Source organism: Pangasianodon hypophthalmus, chromosome 8 (assembly GCF_027358585.1).
Source record: "Pangasianodon hypophthalmus isolate fPanHyp1 chromosome 8, fPanHyp1.pri, whole genome shotgun sequence".
In the NCBI taxonomy this organism is placed as follows: Eukaryota; Metazoa; Chordata; class Actinopteri; order Siluriformes; family Pangasiidae; genus Pangasianodon; species Pangasianodon hypophthalmus.
This window is the reverse complement of record NC_069717.1, coordinates 11,453,155-11,480,881: the sequence shown is the minus strand read 5'-3', so window position 1 is coordinate 11,480,881 and position 27,727 is coordinate 11,453,155. Positions and strand designations below refer to the sequence as shown.

Here is a 27,727-nt window from a genome sequence, read left to right as displayed (position 1 = left end):
TCAGGTTTAAAATAGGTTTTTACTGTGAACTGTGAGCTCTGCTGGTTGTACTGCAAGAAAGAGAAGCTTTTTGTAAAAGAAAGAATGGCTATTATTATTTAAATGTAAATATCATGATTAATATATACTGACTTTTCAGAATATATATTGGGTAAACCACTGCTGAAGCTATAAGCTATGTTGAGAGTTGAGGGGTATTTCACTGACTACATAGAAAATCTCTGAGTCAAATGTAGGCTCAGTTTTGTTAAAGGTTTCCTAATTGTTATGAGGTTTTTGTAAAAACCACATTGTAGATGGTGTTGGTTTGTTTCCCGAATGCCAGTGGTGAGTAACTGCATTTTTAGTGGTTTGGATGGTGCTGATCTGGAGGCTGAAGAAATCAAGCGTATTCAATTGCGGCCCCACAGAACAAGTGGTCTGTCTTGGCCAAACAGGTGGTGAAGCAGGTAGCAGTGCCTCACAGCTCCAGATCCCTGCTTTGATCCTGAGCTCAGGTTAATGTGTGTGTATGTTCTCTGACTGTTCATGTGGGTTCTCCTGTTTACATCCACTTGCCACCAAATAATATATAGTATATGTATATGTATGTATATATAGATAGATAGTATATCTGGGAAGGATACTGGACTTCTGCCTACACAGTCAGACTGAGGTAGGTTGGTGATCCTGTGTGGGAGTTCAGGCTGCCATGCATGTTTGACACCCATGAGCTAATCATCAGTATTTATTACAGATCATAAGATTACATAAGCAATTACATGATTGATGAAAGAGGCAGGCAGAGGCGGACACAACCTACTAGATTCTGTCTGGATTAGTCATCTGAGGTCAATGTGGGGTATCAGACTTGGAAATGTTAAAATTTTCTTGCACAGTGAGGAAAAATGACAGTGTAACCTGTTATAGCCAATTATAATATATATTTTTAGCATCTTAATGTTTTTGCATCTTAAAACACACACACACACACGTTAACTGTTATTAACAGTTAAATACTGATTTAACTATGCCTAAATCTAACCCTAACCTTAACCTTATTGAGCAAAACGAAAGCATTTGGCTATTTAAGTATTTTAAATAAAAGTTTCTCTTAAAAAAAACTGGGGACCAGCCGAAGGTCAAAACCTTCAGATATTCCCATCTGTGTCCCCTCAAGATAAAAATAAATGCACGCACACACACACACACATACACACACACACACACACACGTGCTTTTTTAAAAAGCATACCCCATGACAATTTACAAACAGTTTGCTCAGTGTTAAATTCTTAATTGAATAAAAACTCAATTAAAATCTGATTTCACCGTTCCTTGTTTTTTCCTTTATTTCCAATTTACATTAATTAAAATCGTAACAAAACCAGGATGAAAAAAAAGAAAACAAACAAGAGTGATCATAATAATATTAATTATAACAAAAATATACACACCCTCACACAAATACACACATCCTGCTCGGGACACTCTGTTACTCTCAGAGGAGCCCCTCCTTCCTGTTCAATATTCTGGTCATTCTGCAGTGTCAGAGCAGGCTGTATGTGTTGGGTGAGGCTAGTAGAGAGAGGATGTGGCAATTTAGGGAATAATTACGGACAGATTTAAACTAATAGCACCTTTTGAAGATGGTTTGGATCAAGCATGAACCCTTGTCTTAGATCCCCCAGAGCTACTTATGATGACTTCACATCAAGATTATTACTTAGGTTTTTTATTGTGAGGTAGCTTTTAAAAAAGATAATACAAATGAACAAAACCAGAAATATCGTCCAAATTTATTTTACTTTTGCTTTTTTGGTAAAGGGACAACACTTCCTAAATGGGCAGTCAAGGGGAAAATACTGAAGTACACTATAAAAAAAAAAAGAAAGGAAAACTAAAAACTGCACTTCCCCCAAAAAAGTTTTTGGTGTGCACAGGTACACACTCTCTCACGCAAACACATATAATTGTGAAAATATATAGATCTAGCTGTTGCAGAACAGACTTTTACAACAACTGAACCAGGATTTTACTTTATTATACACAGTAAATATTAACTCCCACCCTCCCCAGTTTTAACATTTCACAATACCTAGCAGAATGTGATGTTTTCACTGAGTCACAGTCAGGAAGCAGAGGGAGGGGCTGAGTGGGACTGGGTGTGGTTCAAGATGGTCTTAGTGGGTGGGGCTTCTGTTGTATACAGCCAAAATGCACCCAGCTCTAAAGCACCACTCCCACCTGCCGAATGTGATGACATCTAGCCATGTTTCTGCACTTTCCATCTCTTACTCATTTAGTCTTGCTCACTCGTTACTTCCTCGTCTCAGCTCCCATCAGAAAGAAGGATGCTTTGAGGGGAAACATGGCTGGATTTCAGAGGGAGAGACTCATGGGGCAGTGCTGCTTAGTGCTGGTCTCCAGGGCACTAAATGCACAACTTTTGTGTGTTAGAGACAAAAGCATTCATCAATTTTCAATTTGGTTTCCTTTTCCTTTACTTCCATATTTCTTTATTTGGAGAGTGTATTGCTTCTTCATGGAGCTATTGCTTATCATTTATATCTTTCCATGTCTTATATTGTGTCCCACATTTGTTTTGTTTTGTTTTTGTTTTTTTTTTACAAGAAACAGACTGGTCCAATGTCCACTCCAAACTCCTGATTAGCTCCACCGATGTCCAAAGGAGCAATGTCCACGATGGGCAGTCTAGATGTCTTCTGAGTTTTGTACTCAATCACAGTCTTACCCCACTGGCCTGTGTGTTTCTGTAAAACAGAGTAGCCAGGTCAAGTCATTTTAATCACTGCTACAGAAGTATTGTAAATCATTATCAGTAATATATGACACAGAAATCAGTTTGTGTGTGAGGTTGTGAATCTCACCTTGCAGCCATCCTCCAGCACACTGTATGTGAATCGGCTGTTACCCTCTGCTCTGATTTCCACATCGTTGGAGCCCTGCAGCAGAAGAGCCTTCTTCAGGTTGCCGGTGGTCTCATCCATGTAGGCCACGCTGTTCTTGCAGTGGTAGGTGATACTCTGAGAGGCCTCGCTAGATAGCAGTCTCAGGAAGTTCATCTGAATGCTGGCCACATTTGGAGTTGGCATCATATCACCATAGCTGAACTGTATCAGAGACAAAGAGAATGAAAGTGCATTTGTTATTTTCACTTCTAGAAAGAATAATAATTTAGACAAAGATAACATTTAAAAAAAAAAAGGCAGAAAAGTATGTGACTAATGCCACCCTGTCTTTTTTCTCTCCAGCACTTCCACAAAATTTAAGTACAAAAAAGTCTGTGCCACTGCAATTGTTAGCTATGGAAAGCTTGGTGGTCATTGTGTTATAGAAAATGTATATGAGTGAACAGAAATGTGTGGTGACCTGGGAAAACCCTTCACATGGTGAAATTTTGACACTTTCTTCTATATATAGTTTTTTGGGGAAAAAAGAACTTTTCTGAACTGAAATATGTTTCTCTTAGCCCAACCAGAAGCAATGTTCTAGCCTGATTACTCCTTAAAGTGAAAATGGAGAAAATTTAATTTAAACATTCCTTTCTAACTTCACTGCAGCACAGGAGCAGTGAACTTTTTGAAAAAAATCTGTATTAATATTTTAGTGGACTCAAATATGTTACTCACATGGAAGCCACCACCCATGTTCTCGCCAAACCATACGTGCTTCTGACCCTTGCTCTTGGTGCTCCACCAGTTCTTGCGTGGGATACTGCTTGTAGTGGGCTTCACACATGTTTCTCCAGTCTCCATGTTGCAGAAGACCTTGATGGCATCAGCAGTGCAGCCAAGGTTAGGATCCACCCAGTAGTCACCTGTGGACAAAAGACGAAATAATCACAATAAATTTGCAATCAGTTATCATCCTCACATATATAAGCCTGAGAAATCTTTATTGAACGGTGGTCTGGGCTATGGCGTTTTGGTCTATCTCAGAGTGGATGCTTAATATTAACCTCAATGTACATTTGAGTTGTAATCTGTATGTTATCCATCATTGTCCTCCATCATCTCTATGCTCTCATCCTTTTTTTCTATTCTTATTTTATTCTTACCGCTCTTCCAATCAGGGTGGCAGAGTTTCAGGTCACGGCAGGAGCGAGCAGGGTTCTTGCGAGATCCATCAGGGCTGCGGATATCCTCAATCTGGCCGTTAATGGATTTCAGGGTGGCATCAACCTCCACATCATGCTGTCTCAGATTGTTGGAGGCCTCATCAGCACGCATGTAACGCAGGGGATCGGGGCCCTTCTCAGTCTGACCCAACCCAGCGAAGGCAGACATATCAATGCCAGGGCCTGGAGGACCAGGAGGACCAGGGGGTCCAGGGTTACCAGGAGGACCCTAAAGACAGATGCCACAAAAGGATGAAGAAAATAGTCAGACATGTCCTTTATTTAAACAGCAGGTCAGCACAATCTGCTTTCTGAAATCAAAGATCATAAACTGCTTGTTTGTTTGTTTTTTTGAGGGAAACCTGGAATCTCACTCCTCAAACAAAATAAGACAAAAATAATGTAACTGTAAATTTCATCTCATTGTAGCTTTTTGAAATGTAACTGGGACAAAAGATTTTGCTTACCATTTAAGCAAATTTGCTTACCATATATGGTGATTGGGGCATTTCTTTATATAAATAAACGTGGCTGCCCATGAGCAGACTAATTTAGAATGTGTAGGATTTATCAACATCTGCACATGTGATAAATGCCAATTTTGTAGTGCATCCTCTAAGTTCTTATGTACAGAATTCTAACTTGTTCTACACGCACTTTGATGAATTAGACCCCAGGTGTGAACACAAAGTAGACCCAGTAGATACTTTCTCTCTGGACACCACTTTTTAAGACAAATTGCTAAGGATTACTAAGTTTATACTCACAGCTGGGCCAGTTTCTCCAGAGCGTCCACGTGGTCCAGGGGGTCCAATGGGTCCAGGGATACCATTCGCGCCATCCTTTCCAGCTGGACCAACAGGTCCAGGGGGTCCCTACACAGAAGGAATTAATAGCTTCAACATTCAACTTTCCAGGTCTCACAACAATAACACACTTATAATATGTTCAGAAGCATCTTGACAGTTGATTATACTAATCTGTCATTCTCACCTTAGGTCCACTAGGTCCACTAGGTCCAGCAGCACCCTGGTCACCAGGAGAACCCTGTATGACAAACGCAAATGCAAACATTAGTTAAGACACCATGTCAAAACTTTGTTTTATCAGTGCTGAGAGGGAACCACTGTAGACAAAAGAATTGAATGGGTGAACTCACAGGAGGTCCAGGAAGACCCTGCAGACCAGTGAATCCTCTGTGTCCCTTCTGTCCTCTTTCTCCAGCTTCACCAGCCTCTCCCTTGTCTCCACGAGGACCTTGGGGTCCCTGGAGCAGAAAGAATATGATGATGCTCAATATAAGATGACACACAGAATTGCCATGGCAACACTGCCACCTTAGGTCTAAAAGATATCATTCACAATCATGACAACGTTCCTAGATAAGCTATTTTTATTCTCGAATTAAATACTTACAGCCATGCCTCTTGCTCCAGCAGGTCCAGGAGGTCCAGCAGGTCCTTGTGCTCCCTATAGAAAGGAAAAGGAAATGGATTAGCACTACTATTATGAGAACAGGCCATGACATAAAATTTTTGTCAAGAATTTAAAAAAAAACAGTGTTGCTCACTTTTACAAAGGAGTTTTTGGTTTCTGGATGCAAATATTAAAACAGTGGAAAATGTATGGTTTGTAGGTTGAAGTATCTTAGCAATATATCAATGATGGCCAAAGCCCTTACCATATTATGAAAGCTGTAGCATGAGCAGTAACATTTGTGCTATGCCATGTACTGTATACATGCAACAGTGCATTAGAACCATTTAATGCCAAGTACAGCTCTTCGTGTTTCTTGTTAAAAGCTCTGTGAAATGGTTCTGCCAAAGAACTCAAAGGGTTTCACACTTCTAGCTGACCCAGCTAACAAGCTAATGTTTATCATTGTTCTCTCACCTGCATTATGAAGTTAGCACATTTGAGGTTATTTATCATCTAGTTTAGAAGGATTGATAATTCCATTTGGTAAATTAATTTGTTTGCTCAGTAATTTTATAAATGAAAGCTATACACAGTGAAATGTTTTGGCTAGTGAAAATCTTGACTGGCTGGTGAGTTCAATGTTTATTTTAAGCTCTGGTATCATGACCACCTGATAAATAAGGGATCACTTATTCCTGTGGCTGTAGTACTCACACTCTCTCCTCTGTCTCCCTGTTTGCCTACAGGACCAACGGGACCAGGAGAACCAGGGGCACCAGGAGCACCAGGAGCACCAATAGGACCAGTGTTACCACGTTCACCCTGCAGGAGACACAAACTTGCTTTTAGCTTGCTGTATTACAAAATTATGATATATTTGTCTGACTCGAGAAAGCTTGCAACATGTAAAATAGGTAGGTCAGGTTAGTTTTATTTGATTGTATCCTTACCTTCACACCAGCAGAACCATCTCGGCCAGGAGGACCATCAGATCCAGGATTACCCTAAAGACAAAGAGATACAAAAATACATTCAGTATTGTCTTATCCAGGTGTGAGGTGTGGAACAAACAGCATCGAGTTCCATTTTGCTTGCCATTAAGCTTGGTTTAAAAGACTGTTCACAAATTCAGGTCTGGATAAGCAAGTTTGACTCAATCTCTCAATCTTCCGGCCATGATTCAAATGTGCAAGGCATAGTCCAGTATTAGTGTGCAGTATTACCATCTCATGATGATCTTTATTCTAGAATATTTGACTCAAACCAAACACAATTCAGTTCAGGCCATTTTACTTTCAGCCAAAAGTTAACATAATCCTTTCCTTATGCTGAATAAGCCAAGTTATCACTACAGCTACTAGCTACTAAGCTAACATTATGCAAAGTGTATGCCTAAATCATCGCACATTTGCCCAAAATCAGGAGGGTATTCTAAGTGTGAGCTAACTCTTATTTTAACAAGCCTGGCTAATTTTCATCAATGTTCCACAACAAAAGCTAATCTTAAGCCCAGCTTAGTTACATTGGACAAACCAGCTCCATGTCAGGCTACTGCTGAAACTTAGCTTAGCTTGATCAATTCTATTGGTCAAGGGACAATATAGTTCCAAATTTCTGCCACTGTCCTGTCCAACAAATAGCTGATAGCTGGCATATCTTATTACATTATTCATTGTGTAGCCTAGCAAGCTATTAGGAATAAAATTATTTGATAAATTATTTTTTATTAAGATAAAATAGTCTACCATACTATAGGTTTTAAGGCCATTTTTAATACCTGGATACTGATAAGATATAAAAGCCACTAGGCCAGAAACATAACTGCATACAGGTGATCTAATTTGGCCAAAATGTACGCTATATTAAGTGTCCTACAAGGAAGGTTGTTGCATGATCAACCATCCTATGTGGGGAATAAGTAAAATGTGCAGGAAAGGGGTACTCTAGGACCAGGGGTTGGAACTTGTGCCTTAGGGAAATTGGGGAGCTTTGCCTTGCACTAAAGTGTGCCTTAAATTACTTTTCCTGAAGCATTCTTTGTGGTTCCTTAAGTATGCTATGCACTTGGGTTCTGCATTTTTATTTTCATAAAAGTATTCAAGTAGTCTTGCACTTGCCATTCTGAAATATATATTTATATTTAACATTGGCCTCTTGTGCACTTCTCTCTGTGTATGCTGCTTCTAGGTCCATAATTCTGATGAAAACTTGTTAAGAAATAGTGTCATAATTTGATCTAATTACAAATCATTTACCTCTCTTGTGTCACTTGGTCATAACCTGCTCATGAAAGGAGAATGTTTTATGCGTAAGTAGCTATTATTAGTTTTGTAAATAGTTTAGTTTGAGTTGAATGAGTTTAGTGAGACTTGCCTGCTCACCAAGAAAAAAAATGAAAAAAATTCTCGTTCTATGTGGTCTTTAACTGACATTTTGCTGTTTCTGCAGGTGATTGTCAGGGCTTTATATTGTGTGCATGCACAAAGAGTCTTGATTACTACAGCCAGGCTTGAATCAATTGATCGCAGCTAGAATTTGTTACTGAAACGGACAAGGTCTGAAGTCACCTGTGTGGCTATTTCAAATAAGCTTTATAATTTTATTATCTAAATTTCTGCAACACCTCCCAAGCTGTGTCATTCACTAAGCTCACATAGTGAACAAAACTGAGACAAAACTGTTTAGGATAGCGAAAATCAGCAGCAGCGATCTTAGCTGGAATAACAGTTAAGCTGCAATTGAGCATAACTGAGCAGACTCAGATAAGATGTGTGGCCTAATGTTTGAAGGAAGAATTATACAATTATCCAAATATACAAAGTGATCTGGATGATAATATAGTTTCAATTTGATTTGATTATTTATTTCTTTGTATACAGATATAAATGTATACAGATTCTGCTATTTTAATGTTTATGTACTAACTGTATCATTTGGACATTCTTTTGGGAAAAAAAAATGTGTAATAATTTAGGTGCTCATGATGCTAAACTGAAAGCTAAACTATAAGTTTTCTTTATTTGTTGGCTACATACTAGCCTCATAGCTCATAGAAAACCAAAGAACCAAGTTAGGACAGCAAACATATGATCACCTACACCTCTGAGGTTAAGGGAAACTTATGTAAATGTACCTAAAGTACTTAAAGTATCATTTTAAAAAAAAACACCTTGTGTTGTCTGTGTGCTTTTTACTGTATTACCTCCCTCAGTTTTTAGACTAAAAGTATTCTTAGTCCATAACCTAGTGAACCAGTATCAGAATGTATTTATTGATAGAGACTTCAAAGCACTTCTGTAAGTCACTCTGGATAAGGGCATCTGCCAAATGCCATAAATGTAAATGTAATTTTTTGACCAAATTATTGCTTTAGGATCCACTCTGTTATCTGTAATTCTAATATTGGTCATTCTAGTCCATCTATTTACGCCAATGGAGATCATTTGGTATTAGAGATGTGAGGCACATTATTCTGAGGAGGTTTTGTTTAAATCAAGTTCAGTGTTGAGTATTTTGGTCATATCTTTACCTCACGCCCAGGTTCTCCAGTAGGTCCAGTCAGTCCAGGGGGTCCAACAGGGCCAGGGGGTCCACGTTCACCACCAGAACCAGGAGCACCCTGTTTGCCAGGCTCACCCTGAAGTAGATAAAAAGTAAAGCATGTCTTTAAACACGTAATATACAATTTCATCAGGATTTCATCCAATTTATTTATCTATGTAGTTATTTAAGAATGGAAACTGAATCTGCCATTTAAAAACTAAAAACAACTATAATTATTTATAATAAACAGTATTTTAAACAAATTTAAGATTTGATATACACTAATGGTCAATATCAGTTTATGGATGAATAATAGCCAATATAAAATTTGGTCAGGCCAAACCAATTAAAATTAAAGTGTTTTTGACATTCTCCTGAAATTTCTATTTCAATGAAAAGCTCTAGCTGTTTGTATGTCTCTTTCTCTGTGTGTTCTGATAAAGACAATGTGAAATAGTGATTTTTTATACTCACAGAAGGTCCTGGAAGGCCAGGGAAACCTCTCTCACCACGCTGACCAGGCAGACCAACAATACCACGCTGACCAGCTAAACCTGCAGGACCAGTAGGACCATCAGGACCCTAATTATGGATTAAGAGAAGAGGAAAGACACAAGGGAGTAATTAATGAGGCATTCTGGTGTGTAATATATAGTTATGAATGACTGTTAGTGGAACACTGGAATGATGGATGTTGAAGACTTACAGGGGGGCCATCCTCTCCAGGCTCTCCCTTCTCTCCAGGGGTTCCAGGAGGTCCACGCAGTCCAGCATCTCCTGGTCTTCCTGGTGGACCAGCATCACCACGCACTCCCTTAGGACCATCTTTACCAGAAGGACCAGCAGGACCAACAGGGCCAGGGTTACCCTAAAAGAGGACAAATCAAAGACAGGAAGGGATTTAAAAAAGAAATTACAGTAAGAAAAGAGCAAAATGCCTTTAAGTATCAGCAACTTTTAGCCTACTATGATCTATGGTGTATCAAAGACAATACCCATAAGATTTTTATTAATCCTCAGAGGTTTATGCCTATTTTGGTTATATGGACCTCGAAATATAGCTCAACAAGCACTAATCATTAATACTATTGAGACCCATCCATATGGGTTACAATTCTTAGTGATGCAGACAAACTGGTGCTGAATGACCAAATTTCTGAACGTTACAAGGACTGAAAAATATGTATGATTGGTAAAATGTTTTGTTTGAAAGCTGGGGGCCTGCTGCTTATAATGCGGCTAACTTTTTAACAAATTAAAAAAAATACAAAAACCTTTAAGGAGTACCTATAATCTAAACAAAATAACCATTTTGGAATGGACCCTGTCTTTTTATTTGGCATAAAACTATCAAAGTTTTATGCCAAACAATTCATAAATTATTACTATAAACAATATGTAAGGCATGAACTTTCATGCCATGAGTACCATCACACTTTTAAATGGTATTAATATCCAATTATTTCATTATTGATAAGATTTGTGTGTAACAATGGCTTACATTAGGACCGGGTGGTCCAACTCTTCCAGCAGCGCCTGGGAAACCAGTAGCACCCTGGAATAAGAAACATCATCACATTAACTCTAAGTCTTAAACATACACAATTAATCTACCACTTCAGATTCATTCTTCTAAAGAACATTATCATTGCCAAAACCAGAAAACAGCTAAATAAACACAGCCACAAGATTTGTTTAATGCATTGATTGGAATAAATAAAACAATGACTCACTGGGGCTCCCTGTGCTCCGCGGGCTCCTTTAGGTCCAGAGACACCAGTTGGGCCCTGAAATCAAGCAAATGGGCATTAGTGTACTGTAGTATTACCACTCTAGGTGAACCACATTCTGTTGAAATGGATATAGGTATAGCATGACTCAGGTATATAGGTATATAGGTATAGCATGACTCATTAATTAATCAAGAATCTGAAAAAAAGTGGATGTTTTGTAAAACATTACTTACAACTGGACCGGGTGCTCCAGAGGGTCCTTGAGGTCCAGGGGATCCAGCATCTCCTTTCTGGCCTGACTCTCCCTGTTCTCCTTTCAATCCGGGCTGGCCATCAGCACCCTGATAAGGAACAGAATATTTAAATGTGCTGATTTTTGTCATGGTGTTAACTGTGTTAAATCAAATGCAAGTTCAGTCATTAAGATAATGTCACCTCTAATTTCAAACTTTATTTAATACTCAAACTGAAGCTGTATTTAGACTACTAATTTGGTTACTAAAGTGACTGATGGAGTAGACAGGTTGGATGGTCATAATGCAGTGATATTGCTATTGTGATAACTGTGCCAGTAACTAGGGTTGTTGGTCTTACTCTAACTTGCAATACTGTTATCACTATTACTGAAGGTGGTGTTGTAAAAGACACAAACTCAAAATATTTTTTTTAAAAATCTGTGCAATATCATTTGGGCCTGCTATTCCTTTTGTGTTAAACTCAGAGCAATTCAGACTTGGGTCTATCTAAAACTAGTGCGCTTCAAAATCGCACTGAGAACTTGGACTCTCGCTCACATACCCATTTTCATTTATGTCTAGTTCCCAATCTATTGACAACCTCTCCACACCTCATTACTATATACTGCCAAGATGTTCGAGCTGTGATGATTATGGATTAATTATAATTGCTTATTAGCAGAAATCTGTTTTGTAATTATCTGCAGTCAGTCAATTTCAGTGTGTGATATTCATTTACACTTCTCATCATTTCCCTTTAGTTATGTAACACTGAGGTGTCTCCAATTATGTAACACTGATCTACTGAGTTGTGATATATAATGAATAAATTATCACTGCTCATTGGAGGAAATCCATATTGTAATGAAGCTATAATGATTCAGCGCCCATATTTATTCATGCGCCTGACAATTTGTTTAATTACTGTATGCAGCAATTGTGTAAACTTAATGCTAAGTGTAGGCCTACTCACAGGGGGTCCAGCAAAACCAGCAGGGCCAGGAGGTCCAACCTCACCACGGTCACCCTTGAGAAAAATAAAAAAGTTTACAAAGAGAAGAAATAAATTCGAGTGTAAGGAGACAACAGAAACCCATGCTTAGACTCACACAGATCTCAGACAAAATAACACAGAATCAACTTACAGGAGCACCACGAGCTCCAGCAGGTCCAGTTGGGCCAATAGCACCAGTTTCACCCTTTGAAAGAAAGACAGATTATAAATATTAGATAAGAATATACCCAATTTTTATAAAAAACAAAAACATACAGAAAGCATCAGCAGCTGAGAACGACTCTCAGATTCTCACCTTAGCTCCATTGGGACCAGAAGGACCAGGTGGACCAATAGGGCCAGTCAAACCCTATAGACAGATGCAAGAATAACATATTTGAGAATACAAATTGAAAATGAACTTGATGCTCAAATAAAAGGCATCAATATGTGACATAGTTTAGCACTCACTCTTGCACCATCTTTGCCAGGAGCTCCCTCAGGTCCTTTCTCTCCGGAGTCACCCTGAAAAAGGCGAGATTGTTCAAGTCAGGCAGTAAAACTACTCCATTTGAACTATGGCTTATAGTGAAGTAGATGACATTCAAAGAGTTCTACAATTAGGTTTAGATGTACTTACTCTGTCACCCTTAGGTCCAGAGATACCAGCAGAACCTCTTTCACCTGGCATACCCTGCAGACCAGGAGGACCCTGGGCACCAGCAGTACCAGCCGGGCCTATGGCACCCTAAAATACAGTAATAGAACATGAGAAAAACTGCTGACCAGGAACCAATAAACTAATGGAATAACCATGTAAGGGGAAAATTTTTATATGGCTTCATATCAACAATTTTGTCTTGGAATGTAACACAAAAAAGTTCTATCTAAAACCCTAAAGGGTTTCTTGATTTGTCCATGTGGGGGACCCCCTAGATAAAGCCTACAATAGAAGAGAATTCCTTTAGAACTAACTAGAACTGGTAATCATCCAGAGAACATCTGAGGAGCCATATATAGGCCCTACATACAATTTATAAATCAAAGTAAGTATACATATGACATTATATATATATATATATATATATATATATATATATATATATATATATATATATATATATATATATAAATGCTTTAGTGCTGAATTTACTCATTTTACAGCAGATTGTAATACCCAGAGTTAAAGAGAAGCAAACTAAATGTACCATATAATAGTACATTTTATACTGGTATGTTTATTGAGTCACAGATCCTGAGGATATATACTATGAACAGTATACAGCAGTAGATGAATTGAGAGGAATTATTGTAGGAGACAGTAACAGTTAAATTATACCAGAGGCAGGAGTTGCAGACAAATTAAAAATGTGATATCAAAGATCTCACCTTGGGTCCATCAGTTCCAGGAGTTCCAGGAAGTCCTCTGGGTCCCTGAAGACCCTGGGGTCCAGCACTTCCTCTCTCACCAGGGAAACCACGCTCACCCTGACAAAGATATGGACAGGAGTTATCTTCCTAAAAGTTAAAACTGGTACCAATATGGAATTCACTGTACTGATCCAATTTTAGTATATGTGCTGCCAGTCTGCATAATGTAGGACTTTAAATATTGGTGGTAAAAGAGAGGAACTCACTCTTGGTCCAACCACACCAGGGGCACCACTCTCTCCAGGAACACCCTGCAAAAAGACAAAAAGAGAAAGAAAGATTGGGGTCATAATACTCAAAATTAGTATTGCTATCATCCAGGTGGAGCAACTGAAGGAGGATAATCAGAGTCTGGAGTCATTCTCACCTGGTCACCTGGTTTGCCGGCCTCTCCTGGTGGTCCACCAGGTCCAGGCAAACCCTACAAAAAAAAAACAAAAAAGAAAAAGTTAAATTTGAGCAATTGCAAATTGCAAGACAGTAACCAGAAGCAGTCATTTTTTCACATATAATTAAGCATAGTGCACCACAACATGTTGTGCATTATGATCAATACATGTGATTATCTCTGTACAATGCAGCTATTGTACCTGGAAGCCAGGAGGACCAGGCTGTCCTTGTTCACCTCTCTCTCCAGCAGGTCCCTGAAATGACAATATACCATGGTTATAATATAGTATATTTTTATTACTAGTACTAAGGCCCTGTCACTTCCAGGCTATTTAAAAAATACCACATTACAATAATGTCCCAGTCCCAGGATGATGAACATCATAGTGAACTCTTTACTACTTTAGTAAAGGGTCACAATTTCTCGAGAAAATTAGCTCAGTTAATATCTGCTCATTTTATCTGCAGCATCTGAATATTTGAAAATGCATTTTACAGTAATTCAAATATAGAGAATAAGGTCACATGGATATTTTTCTGTATAAACAAGGTTTAATAAAAAAAATAAATAATCAATCATATCATTCTTAATATAAAAGACAACTCACAGCAGGGCCAGGAGGACCAGCAGCTCCAGTCTCCCCATCTTTACCAGGCAAACCCTGAAGACAGATAGAGACAGGGTCCATTTATTATGGGATATTCTTTATCTGAACACAATAAGTCACTGTGTTGAAATAAGGATGACTTACTCTGAGACCAGGGCTGCCAACAAGTCCTTTCTCTCCAGATTTGCCAGGCTCTCCCTAAACGAGAAAGACACATATATATGCCATGAGACATGACACAGATTGATCTCCAAAAAGAGAATCTAATTACAGAGATAACTCTTTTGAGAATTTGTTTTCTTACATTGGCTCCCTTGGGTCCGGGGAATCCCATCACGCCAGGCTGTCCACGAGCTCCCTGAGGCCCAGGGGGACCAGGACGACCATCCTCACCAGGAGCACCCTATATGAGGTAAAAAAAAAAAAAAAAAAAAAGACCCCACATACCATTGATTCCCTTCAGCATCCAAACAATTTCAATTTATCATAAGCAATATTTGTACAAGCCTCAATCTATATGATTAAATTCAAGTCAGTTTATTTGTGTGGTTTTTAACAACATTGCCAAAAAGAAGTTTTACAGAAATTAAGATCTGGGTATAATTAGGTTGTTTGTTATTTATGCATGAAAAGTCCCCATCTAAGAGGATTTGCTTTGCAGAGTACTGTCTGTACTATCAGTATAATGAGTGTAATGGCTGAATGAGGAAAGATGCTGGTGCACTGAGATGGTGGGATACTTACAGTTGGGCCAACTTTTCCTTGGGGTCCAGCATCTCCAGGGCGACCAGTGAGACCCTATAACATGCAAGAAAGGGGGAAAAGACAAAGAATACAATCATTTATTGTATACCAAAGGACTAAGCAAGGATAAGGTCAAGACACAATCACCAGAACAGCCTGTTGTTAAGAAACATTCACTAAACAGTTTGGATTGAGCTACTTACTCTTGCCCCAGGAAGACCAGGCTCGCCAGGACGACCAGGATCTCCAACAGCCCCTTTTGGTCCAGACAATCCAGAAACACCACGATCACCAGGAGCACCCTATTAAAAACCCCAGAGAAAAGATTAGCATCCATGCGTCTGAGAATAACTTGTATAAAGTTAGCAGCAGTGATACTAATGCTGGTGGCTGCTGGTATGGAAAATGTGTGTGTTGTTATCACCCACCTTAGCACCAGGAAGACCATCTTGACCTGGGAATCCACGGTTACCTGGAGCTCCCTAGTAAGGAGAAATAGAAGCATTTTACATAATTAGATTATTAGACTAGATTTAAACATTTCTAAGCTACAGTCACATGCACTTGTAGCAATGTTATATTAAGAAAGATTATCAGACTCACTCTCTCTCCTGGAGGTCCAAGAGGGCCAGCAGAACCGGGCTCTCCTCTAGGTCCTCTCTTACCCTCTTCACCAATTGGGCCTGGGGCACCCTGAGGTCCTGCAACACCCTGTGGAGAGACACCAAGATTGTTAAGTCAAATATAACTGCTCTGATCATAAAAAAAAAGTATTCAAAGTATATTAACACACTTCAAAACATTTACGAAACTAATATTTAATTATTATACTAAAACAATGAAGCTATTGTGATAATGATGATGACAGTATAGATGGCAAGTATGATAATTCTGATAATCATATCATATGATTTACCCTCTCTCCTTTTGGTCCAGCCTCTCCCTTAAATCCTGGGATACCAGGGTCTCCCTGTTAAAATACACAATATGCATTGATCCATTAATACATAAAACTGATTCAAATGAAAGGACCAAAAGACATCCAGATTAACATGATGAATACTTACACTCTGACCCTTGGGCCCAAGAGGTCCGGTAGCTCCCTGAGGTCCAGGTGGGCCACGAGGTCCTGGGAATCCTGGGGCACCAGCAATACCAGGGGCACCCTGCAGAGGAACACACCAATTAAGAGTGGAGTCTTTTCTTGAACAGTCAACAACATTCTGTTATGTCTAATCTGAAATCACCATGTTATAATCAGCCTAGTTAATGTGAGATGTTCATGAAACTCTGAAATCAAATGAATTCTTACAGTGCCTACTGAGTCCAAATTATTATAGTGTAACTGATGGTGTCTACTTCAGTTAAGTGCACAGTAAGAGGATTTACTTTAATTGGATATATTTTACTGAAATTACATAATACAAAATAGTGAAGATATGAAAAAACTCACAGCAGATCCTTTAGCTCCAGGAATACCATCAGTACCAGGGTTACCCTAAAAAGCAGAAAAATGATGCTTAGTGTTTTCAAAAATTGAAGTTTGACCTTTATAGTTCTGATCATTCAGTAAATGTTTACAAAGTTTGTCAGCAATGCTACATAATTTGTCTGTAGCAGTAAGCATACAGCAATATGCTTGAGTGAGCGATGATAAATATACAGGTAAGATCTAGTAGGGATGCAGATTTGTAGCATGTGTTATCAGATAAGTTTGAATAACAGGATATTACTCTGTTTTTAGTATAGAATTCATGTGCTCGTGGCTGATCTCTGTGTTGTCTAACTACCAAAGCATGAGGGGATTTTGTACAACTGTTATCTATTATATAAAATATGTTCAGATCCATTGAACATTTCCTAACTCAAATGAACTGTGTCTCAGAATACAATGTATTCTAAATTTTGAAATGTAGAACATTGTATGTACAGGTACTTCTATGAAGTTTGGGCAAGTAGAAGAAAATTAGTTTTAGATGTTGCCTGAGTACTGGAATCATATATTAAGGCATTTCACATACAGAAGCTCCAGCAGGTCCAGGAGAACCTGGAGTGCCAGCCTCTCCACGGGGTCCTTGGGCTCCCTCAGCTCCACGAGCACCAGTAGGTCCGGCCTCACCCTGTAAAGTAAAGTATAGCCAACAGAAACTACTGTTAGGCTATTTCTAAACTGCATTCTGTAAGAACTGCCAACATATTCAGCATAAATATTTTTTGAAAGCTGAGCTAATTTCACTCAGGTGACTGACAGGTGTGACGCACCTTAGAACCAGGGGCTCCTGGGAAACCTGGGGCACCAGCAGGACCAACAGGACCCTGTAGAGCAAAGTCATCAAAGTACTCAGCATTAATATAATGTGAATAAGCAAAGCTTATTGCTCAGTTCAAATGATGATAAGGCTTGTCAGTGAGAGAGGCGTTACTTACAGGAGGACCAGCAGGCCCAGGAAGACCATCATTACCACGGGCACCCTGCAGAGACACAAGATGAGAGTAAGTCAAGCATGACTAACAAGGTTTAGACCAAAATCCCATTTAATGAACAACACTTAAGATTTGGTTATTCAACCTTTCTAAAGGCTGTTATAATACACCTGTTACAATGTGTTTTTTAGCAGTCATTTATGTTATTTACATAGTATGGAACACTATAAAACTATTATAACCAATCACTCACAGCAGCTCCAGAGGGTCCAGGGCGTCCTCTCTCACCAGGAAGACCACGAGGGCCCTAAGAGAGAAAAGCAAGGGCAAGAGGGAAACATTAGTTGTATAGAATATACTTTGTTGTGTAATAAATACTAGGTCACTAGGACAGGTTTATAACATAATACAACATAACCAACTCACCATCGGTCCAGGGGCGCCATTCTCACCAGGTGCACCTGACTCACCCTGTGGGAATGGAGTGCAGAGAGATAAATGTTTAAGACTGGTTTGTTTTATATATCTAGCAAAATAGAATGAGAATATCTATGTGCCGTATACATATACTGATATATAGAAAATGTTGCATTAATGGAAGAAATAGAGTGTAAATGTGCAGATACATATAGTCTGCACTGTTGGCTAGGTTTAATTTAAGGTTATGAAAAGGTTGCTACATATTTGGAAATATGTGCATCTCCTACATTAGAGAATGTGTGTAAGCACATGTGTAGTGTATAAGTGTATTTCTTTTGAGTGTATTTTCATCTACAGCAATGGTTCTCAATGTGGGGATTGGGGATCCCCAGGGGTCTGTATTTTTTATTTTGTTATAGCCCACCTTTATCAATTTTATTATGTTTATTACTGAGTTCTTATAAATATTAGCCTGTTTGATTGGTCCCTTTGATTAAAGGGGTTTAATTCAATAACTCAAAAACAAGTAGGCCTATAAATGATTGGGCCTAATTTCCAGAATGGAAAGCTCCATGGGTCTAATAAATAGACAAAATATTACTGTGCACATTTAAATAATGTTTATTAAATAAATCTGTACTGAGAGGGGTCTGTGGAATTTACAATTAATGGGATCCCTAGCTACAAAAAGTATGACAAACCCTGACCTACAGACCATCTGTCAATACACACATCTGATGTATATGGTAAAGCACTTTGCTTTGTCCTAGCAGGTTGTGCTTTGTACAGGAAGATCTGAAGGACACTGTGATTTTGTACCTTAGCTCCAGCAGCTCCAGTCTCTCCCTTGGCGCCATCAAGACCTGGGTGTCCCTACAAATACAAACAGATATCAGTTTAACATACTCTTCCATATACACATAGACACAAAAGTTGAGCTACAGTCACTCAGACTGCAAAACCATGAAAGTATAGCAAATCAGACAATATCCTTTTACATACTCTGTGTCCCTTGATGCCAGGAAGTCCAGGGGTTCCAGGGAATCCACGAGCTCCCTGTTTAACAAAAACACACATACAGATTTGAACTTAAAAAAAAGGGCCTTTTACAAATCCTACTTCACAGTATTGAGACTTCAAAAAAATACATGCAAACAATATGACACATGGGACAAATGCTGCAGAACAGTTTTTACCTGAGGTCCAGTGGGTCCACGGTCACCAGGCTTACCAGGTTTGCCATTCTCACCCTAGAGAAGAACAGGTGCAAGCATAATAGTTAGACACTCACCTTAGCACCAGGAATAAGCATCAGCTGCTTAAATGACATCCGTGAGATTATGAATAGCTTACTCACATCACTTCCAGATTTTCCAGGTGGTCCAGGTGGGCCACGAGGTCCCATAGAGCCCTGATGGAATAAACAATAATGTGAATGAAAAAAAAAGACAAGAGGGAAAATACTGTGTGTGTGTGTGTGTGTATGTACTTTATATTTCTCAGTTTAATGTGTGTAATCTGGCATTGTCAGATGGAAGGAAGCCATACTCACAGAAGGTCCAGGTTCGCCAGCTTCTCCCGGGCTGCCTTGGAACCCTTGTGGGCCCTACATTTGGACATATGAGAGTGCGTCATTATGTGTTGGTGTATGTAGGAGCTGCACATTATGAGTCATATATCTCATGTAAGTATTTCATCACTGACTCAACTGTATCTCAGTTCCCTAAAGGACAGTTTTCCCTATGGCCATCAGGCTTCCCAGCCTACTTATTCTCTTGCCAAGTGAACTTTAATGTTTTATGCAATCCTTCACTGTTCAATGTTTAATATCTCAATATTATCCACAGTGTTTGCACTCTTTGAGATCTGTGCCATTAGTAGCATACAATATCTGTTGCTGTTTAATTATTCAAACACTGTAACCCAGAGATGCTTTTAATAAAATGGATATTATTTCCATCCATGTTGTAAACAAAATGTGTAAATTATAGTGGGTTGGTGTATCTATATACTTACAGGTGCTCCAGTGGGACCAGGGGGACCACGGGGACCCATGGGGCCCTACAAAAATATATAAAGTTCAATCAGTGCATAATTTCATAAATACAGTGAATATAATGTTAAGTGATTTAGAAAGAAAATATAAATTAAACTGTACTTTTATTGTCTGATCATTTGGAATTTGCAGCCAATACTATGATAATAATTTGTTGGTTTTTGGTTCATGACCAAGAGAGCTTGTGTCATTACTTCAAACCCTTCACTAGTGGCAGGTGAATTGAGAAAACTCTTTGCTCATCAGTAGAGGGTGCAGCTGGACCAGACTGACCTAGTTCTGCATATTGCATTTGGTTTGACCACACCAATCTGTTTCAAATATTTTTTTAAGTTATTTTTTGTATTGTACAATATGGTATGGATGTACAATGCTGTGATTCAATGAATTAAAATTGCATTTCTCTTCAAAATAGCCAAGAGGATCTTACAGAATCTTTAATCTACTACATTCACATGGCTTGTCTTATGGCTAACATCTCATAATACACTGATAGCTGATCATATTAGATGTGTTTATGTTTATATTAAGTCTTGTTTCTCACCATCGGGCCTTGCATCACACCCATGTTAGCTCCTCCTGCTTTCTCATCAAAACCTCCAGCCATCTGAGCCGCAAAGTTCTGCGCGCACACACACACACACACACACACACAGAGAAGAACACAAAAACACAAACTTAAGACTACAGGCAAGAATAATAATCTATTTTATTACATTAACAAAGAGGTTAGGAGAGGAGCAGAGAGGAGAGGACAGAAAAAACTCACTCCTCCAAGTCCAGGTGGGTTTGGGCCTGGTGGGCCGGGAGGTCCGGGAGGTCCAGGGTTGCCTGGAGTGCCGGGCTCGCCGTCTCTTCCTCTGGGGCCTGGACTTCCCTAATGTGAAAAGAAGAAAGCAAAGAGAAGAGATTAACACAATCCCTTTCACATGACAAGATCCTGCTGAGTGTTATGCCTTATTCATTCTTTGCCTCTCAGTTCTGGGAGAAAAAATGTCAAAAATGTAAATTGACTTACCTTCTCACCCTTAGGGCCTCTCTCTCCACGTGGTCCCTGCTCTCCAGGTGGTCCCTGAAATAGTAGAGAGGATAAGGTTAAACATTAAAAAAACTTAATTTACAAAAAAATCTTTACAAAAAACTAAAAGAAGTGAAAGAAACTAAATACGTCGATACTAAGAGCCACAGTAAAAAAAAAATGTTATTCTAGGCAAACACGTTGTAGTTTACAGAGCCCCCTGGTGGAGATATTTTGACAGCACATTAACATCATTGCAGCATTCATCAGATTAATAGGTGAATTAAAATCCTTTGAAATGTCTCACCATGGGGCCAGCCGGTCCTCTCGGTCCTAGAACCTACAGAAACACAAAAAAATTAAAATCATTAAAGCCCATCTTGATGTAATTAAATACTTATGACAATACTTATGACTTATGACAACATTCTTTCAACTGTTGGCATAATACTCAATGAATAATGTAATATATAGAAGGTATAGTTTATTGTATAGAAATATTTAGCAATATATTGACAATATATTACAATATATCCCAATTCTGCATGGGAAAATTGCATGTAAAAACATTTCATAATACTATTTCCATATCAGTCCAAGGAATTTTCTCCCTTCATCAGTGATCATAATACTCATGTGAACCTCAAAATAAAGACACTCACAACATTTTAAAAGAATGGCAGGCATAGATGCCAGATGTAATAAATGAACTTACATTTGCAATATCGCCAGGTTCTCCTTTTTGTCCCTTTAATGAATTACAGAGAGGTTTACATTAGATTTTGATTTTTTTTTAGGTTTTTTTAATTAGTGTTGCATAGTACAACCAGGGCAGTGTGAAGTGTGAAGTTCATATTAAAGTGTCTAATCAATTTTATATATATTAAATGATAAATGTTTATTATATATTAAATATTGATATATTATATGATTATCTTATTGTTTGTTCTATTTCTAATAAATTATCCAGTGATTTTATGATCAGAAAAAATAACTATTGCACTCACCTTTGCACCAAAGGTCTCTGTAGTGCAGTGACAGAATGAGAGATTGGGGAAGAAAAAAGATAGCTTTAAGAAAATGAACACAACTTTTATGGATATTAACAACCAGTCTGAAAAACAACACCTTTCATTGTTCAACCAAGCGTCACAAAAATGATGTGACAATATAATAAGCTGAAATGATTACAACAGTGAAGAGCTCAAAAGAACACCTCTCAAAAATGGTGGTAATTAGAAAACCCCAGCTCTTAATAACCTCCTCTCACTGACAAAACCATTTAACAGTGGTTCCTGGATGACACTAAACAGGGGCTTAAAACTGGACAACACTGCTGCACTAATTAGTGCACCACCACCACCACATCATTCTCTGAACCCATTCTGCTGAGTTAGTGTTTTAAAGGAAGGGAAGAAGCAGTAGCAGTGGTTCAGTTAATATACATGTATAGCAGTTAAACATGTCTCGAACCACTCATTCTTTGGCAATAATAGCAGATCAATAAAGAATGAATCTTTGCTGGAATGGTTAATCAAAATGCATTGTGTTTCACACAAAATATCTTGATCTTAGTGTAAATGGATGTTTCATCAATTATCATATGAAAATTCTAAAGCCTTTTCATGCACCACTTTAATTAATGTTAAGAAATTCAAAAGCAGAATTAACAGTCAGGTTTGCCTCAATAAGTAAAGGTGTGCATGAAAAGCTTTCTGCTATAATAACACTTCTCAGTTTTATGTCAATATTGTCAAACTTCAGAATCTGAAGGCTTTTAAAAAGATGTTCAATGTTTCTCATTTAGATATTTAGCAGAGATTTGAATGAATCATTGTTTTAATTGTGTGGTAGTAGTTAATAAAGAACATCTCCGTCTGCCTGAGTGAATCATTTAGTATTGAATTTAGTGAGTCAACTGAAGTGATTTCTAATAGATAGTCTAATAATCTGATACTGTAATATTGGCCTTTGAGTTCAGCTGTTTGATGAAGGGGTTTTCCAGGCCCTTTCCTTTAAACAGCCTGAAGAGCAAGTGACCAAGGAAAATATCAGGATAAAGCCCAAGCAAACATTATATATTTACTGTTCAAATGAAAGTTTTTCTGCTATTTTCTCAGCACAGTCCATGGCCATTGAATCCAATTTCTAAATGTTTTTCTATATTTGTAAAGTACAAAATGATATTTAATTTAAAATATACCTAAGAAAATTTGCTTCATGCAACATTTTAGTTGTTCAAACAACTGCTGGTATAGTGTGCTGGAGGCAGCATTTGTGCTTAATGGGGTTCTGAGGTCAAAAAGTAATAACAATACATTAAACAAAGTAGCATGCTGGGAAATAAAAAAAATACTATAACTAATACATGTGGTCTGGCTGTTTCTGGTGCCTAAAATTGTAATCCTACAGTTACATATGTACTAGATTAGCAGGCCAAAAAACATAATTGGCAGTTTGATTTCAGAATAAACCCAAACCAGCTTCAAACCAGCTTCACTTTGAGATTATCAGGCCAGCAAAATAAATCACTAAGAAACACTATTAATAAGTGTGCAGTTAACTAAGAGAATAAAGCTGAACAACTTTCATTTTCACTCTGTGGTTTTATGTATAAAACATAAAACTCAGAAGTGCTTTTTTCCCCCTTGGACTGTTAGTTTTGAATTCCAAACTCAATTGTCATCTAACCTTAGCCCCTCCCATTTAAGAGCCTGGGTGGAGCCTGGTTACATGTGACAATATCAGAACACAAAACAAACAGCAGAGGGAGTGTGAAACAGGTGTAGTGAGCAGAGAGAGGTGTGTGAGAAAGCAGACCGCTAGTCTGGTCTTGGTCAGCAGGGCAGATGGGGCAGCACTCTCCAGGTGGAATGATGGGATTGTTGCAATCCCTCAGCTCCTCGCAGATGACCTCATCACACAGCACTGACCCCGAGTCACACACACAGACCCGACACGCTTCAGGCTTCCACACTGCACGGTCCTCGAAATGTTGGCCATCTTGGATGCAGCCGCCTAAGTCCTCCTCTGTAGCCACCAGGGGGCCAACACAGAGGAGATGTGTGGGGGTAAGACACAGGTGAACACATAGACATGCCCTCATACAAACTACAAGTTGTAGTATCAATACTTTTTGTCCTGGGTCCCATGCAAATAAATATGATCTGATCCCAATGAATCTCCATTATAATGTGTCAGTCATACCACAGACATTCAACAGTCAAAGTACTTTAGATCCATGAAACTTACAGCCCATGACTGAGAACATTGCTAATGATATAAAGTTACTGTAAGACTAAAAGATGTATATGAAATGTGTATCTATATAGCCAACTGTATGTATGTAAATATTCAGTACACTATATGTACTGTAAATATGGGCTTCTGTGAACTGATTCTGAGTGTAACCAAATCCTGCATCCACCAGACCTGGCATGAATAGGCCTTTCTCACACACACACACACACACACAGGGCAGCATTGACAGACTGGTGCCTTGAGCAAACACATCATACTCACAATCTCCATCTGGATCTAATGGTCTCACCACCGAAGTGCAAACACACCTCAGTGGGACGGACAGGGCAAGCCTCAAACAAATGCACACACATATACGTACACATGGGCATTTGTGCTTGACCTATTTGTATAATAGTGGTGTTTGAAACTCCCAGGGAAACGTATTCGTGAATGGCCCAAGTGTAGTTGCCTAAACCACAAAATCAACATTCATTCTATAAAATTCTTTAGGTGCGCCTACATTTTTCTCTATGGCTTAAATGAGTTCACCTAGACCTGCTCCTGTAATTAACATTCTTGTCTGATTGACCAAAGGGGCAGTAACTAACTGAACACAAGATGAGAGAGAGGAAAACCTTCATCAGTTCTGCCAATCAATCCATATCACTGAAAGGAAAAAGGACAGAAGATGTACATAACCTAGTTTACATCAAATACCTTCAACCTGTCCACCTTTCTATCTCACTTCCAGCTGGTTTTCATGGCCCTTTGAACCTGCCAGTCTGAATCTTTCCCTGGTCCTAGTCTGATTCTTTCCCTGCTCCTAGTCTGATTCTTTCCCTGGTCCTAGTCTGATTCTTTCCCTGGTCCTAGTCTGATTCCTACCCTGGTCCTAGTCTGATTCTTTCCCTGGTCCTAGTCTGATTCCTACCCTGGTGGCAGTCTGATGCTGCCCTTGGTGGCTTTGGTCCCTTTGGACAACATTCCACCAGCCACCTTTTACCAAAGCCGTCAATCTCAGACCCTGTGAACTATGCCCTACCACTGAACAAACAAACCAAACCCCTTTGAACATTTGCTGATGGAGCACCATTTGAGCCTTCCTGGGATGCACTGCTGGTCTTAAGCTGTCTTTCACATGCTCATACACACACAGGTGTGCATCCTTGCATGCTGAGTTAGCACCAACTGAGAAAATACTTTGCTTTACTTTAGACAGCAGTGACAAGTGGTGCTCAACAATATCTCACTTGTGACTCGTGTTAACCGTTATCAGAGTATAGGATTCTCTAATTATTATGGTATAAGAGCACAACATGAATACACTGTCTGCTCTTACCTAATTATTTGCTAGGTAAGGAGTCCTGTAGTTATAATAACACAATTTAACAAATGACTGGTTTAATTACACTCTTATAAAAAAATGTTTTTTCAAAACTTCTCTGGATTAATGGCTTTTGTCTATTGTTTTTAAATAGGATCCTTTGTGAAACCTTTAGCAGAACTTTAGACTAATGGATCCCCCTAGAGGAATCCTTTAGGTTACTAGAACCTTTCTTCTAAGAAAATTCTTCTGTAGAATAGCACTATTCTACAAATCACACAACTGCACTGAACAATAACATTAACATAATGTTGACAGATGGCACAATACTCTCTCCATGTCGTGTAATAAAAGCAGTACACCTTACCATGCATACTAAAAACAAACCCTTTGATGTTTAAAGTCACACTATTATATAACTCGTTGGCTGTGGCTGCAGTCTGTGGTATTCGTCTGGAAAAACTTTTACTGACTTGCTGCATACTAGGCTGTTCAGCTCCAGGCAAGGTAAGGTGAGAATTTCTTTAAGGTAGAACCACAGCTGTGTGTGATTCTCAAATAACCCCATATTTTGTGTATTAGTGCACCACATAGGGTATCCAATACTGGCTTCAGTCCCCTATATAGTGCACTATATGCCCAATAGAGGGCCGTTTGGTATTTAGGAATTTACGTGAAGGCTGCTGTGCTTTGTCTAAATCTCGCGATACCCGCGATCCCGAATCCCACTCAAGGTTTTCAATTACAAGGCGCACGGCGGGCAGGCTAAAATTTGCATCTCAAGGCTATGGAATTCGTATTGAAACTTTTTTTTTTGAACACATAAACTGCTGCTAGAACATCTCAGAGCTGTTAACTCTGTTCTCCTTACACAGAAATGTACACAAATCCGCAATCCATGTGAGGAAGAAGAGCGAGTCAAATATCTTTGAACCTGCACAAACTTGCCCCCTCCTATCGCCACGGTAACACCAAAGGCATTTACTACCAGGGAAGAAAATAATTAGGATTTCAATGAAAACACACACAAAAGAAGTCCAACTTACGGTCATCCTCTCGTTGACATCTGACAACGGCTTGCAAAATACATTGTGTCGCTACAAGTAGCAGGACAGTCCGTGAGTCCACAAATCTGAACATGTCTAAAAGTCAGACATGCAGTTCCTCAGAGTGAAAGATTTCGCCGAGATCGGCGAAGCTGCAGCTGCAGTGTATCGCAGGGAGTGTGTTGGCTTTTTGATGAGTGTTGTGTGTTTTTTGGGGGATCCGACGCCAGGCCCCTGTGCGCAGACAGCACCCACCGCGTCAGCGCGAGCTCCGCGGTTTTATGTCCACCGGTGCAGTTATGAATCTTAGTATACTCCAAAAATTCGGGCCAGCCCCGACCCCCCACGGCCGCTGAAACACGAGCCTGATCGACCGCCCCAAAACACACCCCATCCCAAAAAAAATATCCGGCCACCTCTGTCCCAGCACATTTTCACCGTGAGCCATCCTCCCTCCCTCTTTCCATCCCTCCATCCGTTCCCGGTCCTAGGAGCACACTGTCTTTACTCTTCGGCCTCCAGCGCGCTTAGCGCCACGTACAGAAACGTTTATTACATTTTAATGAGTCTTAATCTGATCTAAAAAACTTTAACTACCTCAGGCTGTCCATTTTCTCTCTCATACACTTCCAGAGCAGAATTTTGTGATTTTTATTACTGCATCACTGACTATATGACCACTCTACTGCTAGATTTCTTCTACATAAGTTATAGGACAAAGATGCCCTAAATCACTATTGAACACTACTGGACACACTAATTATGGTTAATGAGTGTACTAGCACAGCATGAGAGGTCCATAATCTGACAGCTCAGACATTTTCATTTATACATGTATCATCCACCTCTGCATGGACAATACTCTTACATTTTACTGCAAAAGATTTACATCCATGAAAAATCTGAATGAATGGTTTATTTGGATTTGGAAATTATGTGACAGATGTTTGTGCAGATGTTTGTGCACTGTCCAGTTTG

At 39.0% G+C, this 27,727-nt stretch overlaps 1 protein-coding gene across 2 annotated transcripts; it reads right to left on the bottom strand.

The window, feature by feature from the left end:
• Positions 1-1,766: 1,766 nt before the first annotated feature.
• On the bottom strand, positions 1,767-27,037 carry col2a1a (collagen, type II, alpha 1a). 2 transcript variants are annotated; one of them, XM_034306594.2, is made up of 54 exons: positions 26,750-27,037; positions 23,957-24,166; positions 22,144-22,160; positions 21,852-21,884; positions 21,444-21,476; positions 21,137-21,190; positions 20,888-20,995; positions 20,663-20,740; positions 20,079-20,123; positions 19,615-19,668; positions 19,420-19,473; positions 19,259-19,312; positions 19,065-19,118; positions 18,882-18,935; positions 18,069-18,113; positions 17,896-17,949; positions 17,646-17,690; positions 17,481-17,534; positions 17,240-17,338; positions 16,672-16,716; positions 16,286-16,384; positions 16,135-16,188; positions 15,822-15,929; positions 15,647-15,700; positions 15,422-15,520; positions 15,219-15,272; positions 14,779-14,877; positions 14,619-14,672; positions 14,475-14,528; positions 14,067-14,120; positions 13,844-13,897; positions 13,683-13,727; positions 13,435-13,533; positions 12,686-12,793; positions 12,517-12,570; positions 12,362-12,415; positions 12,197-12,250; positions 12,025-12,078; positions 11,049-11,156; positions 10,816-10,869; positions 10,584-10,637; positions 9,789-9,950; positions 9,557-9,664; positions 9,069-9,176; positions 6,490-6,543; positions 6,254-6,361; positions 5,537-5,590; positions 5,280-5,387; positions 5,114-5,167; positions 4,888-4,995; positions 4,061-4,349; positions 3,633-3,820; positions 2,871-3,113; positions 1,767-2,753 (listed from the first exon to the last, which is right to left on the bottom strand). In XM_034306594.2, exons 1-54 carry the CDS (start codon positions 26,841-26,843, stop codon positions 2,607-2,609), a joined length of 4,482 nt encoding a protein of 1,493 aa, XP_034162485.1. In that variant the 5' UTR covers positions 26,844-27,037; the 3' UTR covers positions 1,767-2,606. The 2 variants fall into 2 exon arrangements, with proteins under 2 accessions (XP_034162485.1, XP_034162486.1); XM_034306595.2 differs by lacking the exon at positions 23,957-24,166.
• Between the last annotated feature and the right edge of the window lie 690 nt (positions 27,038-27,727).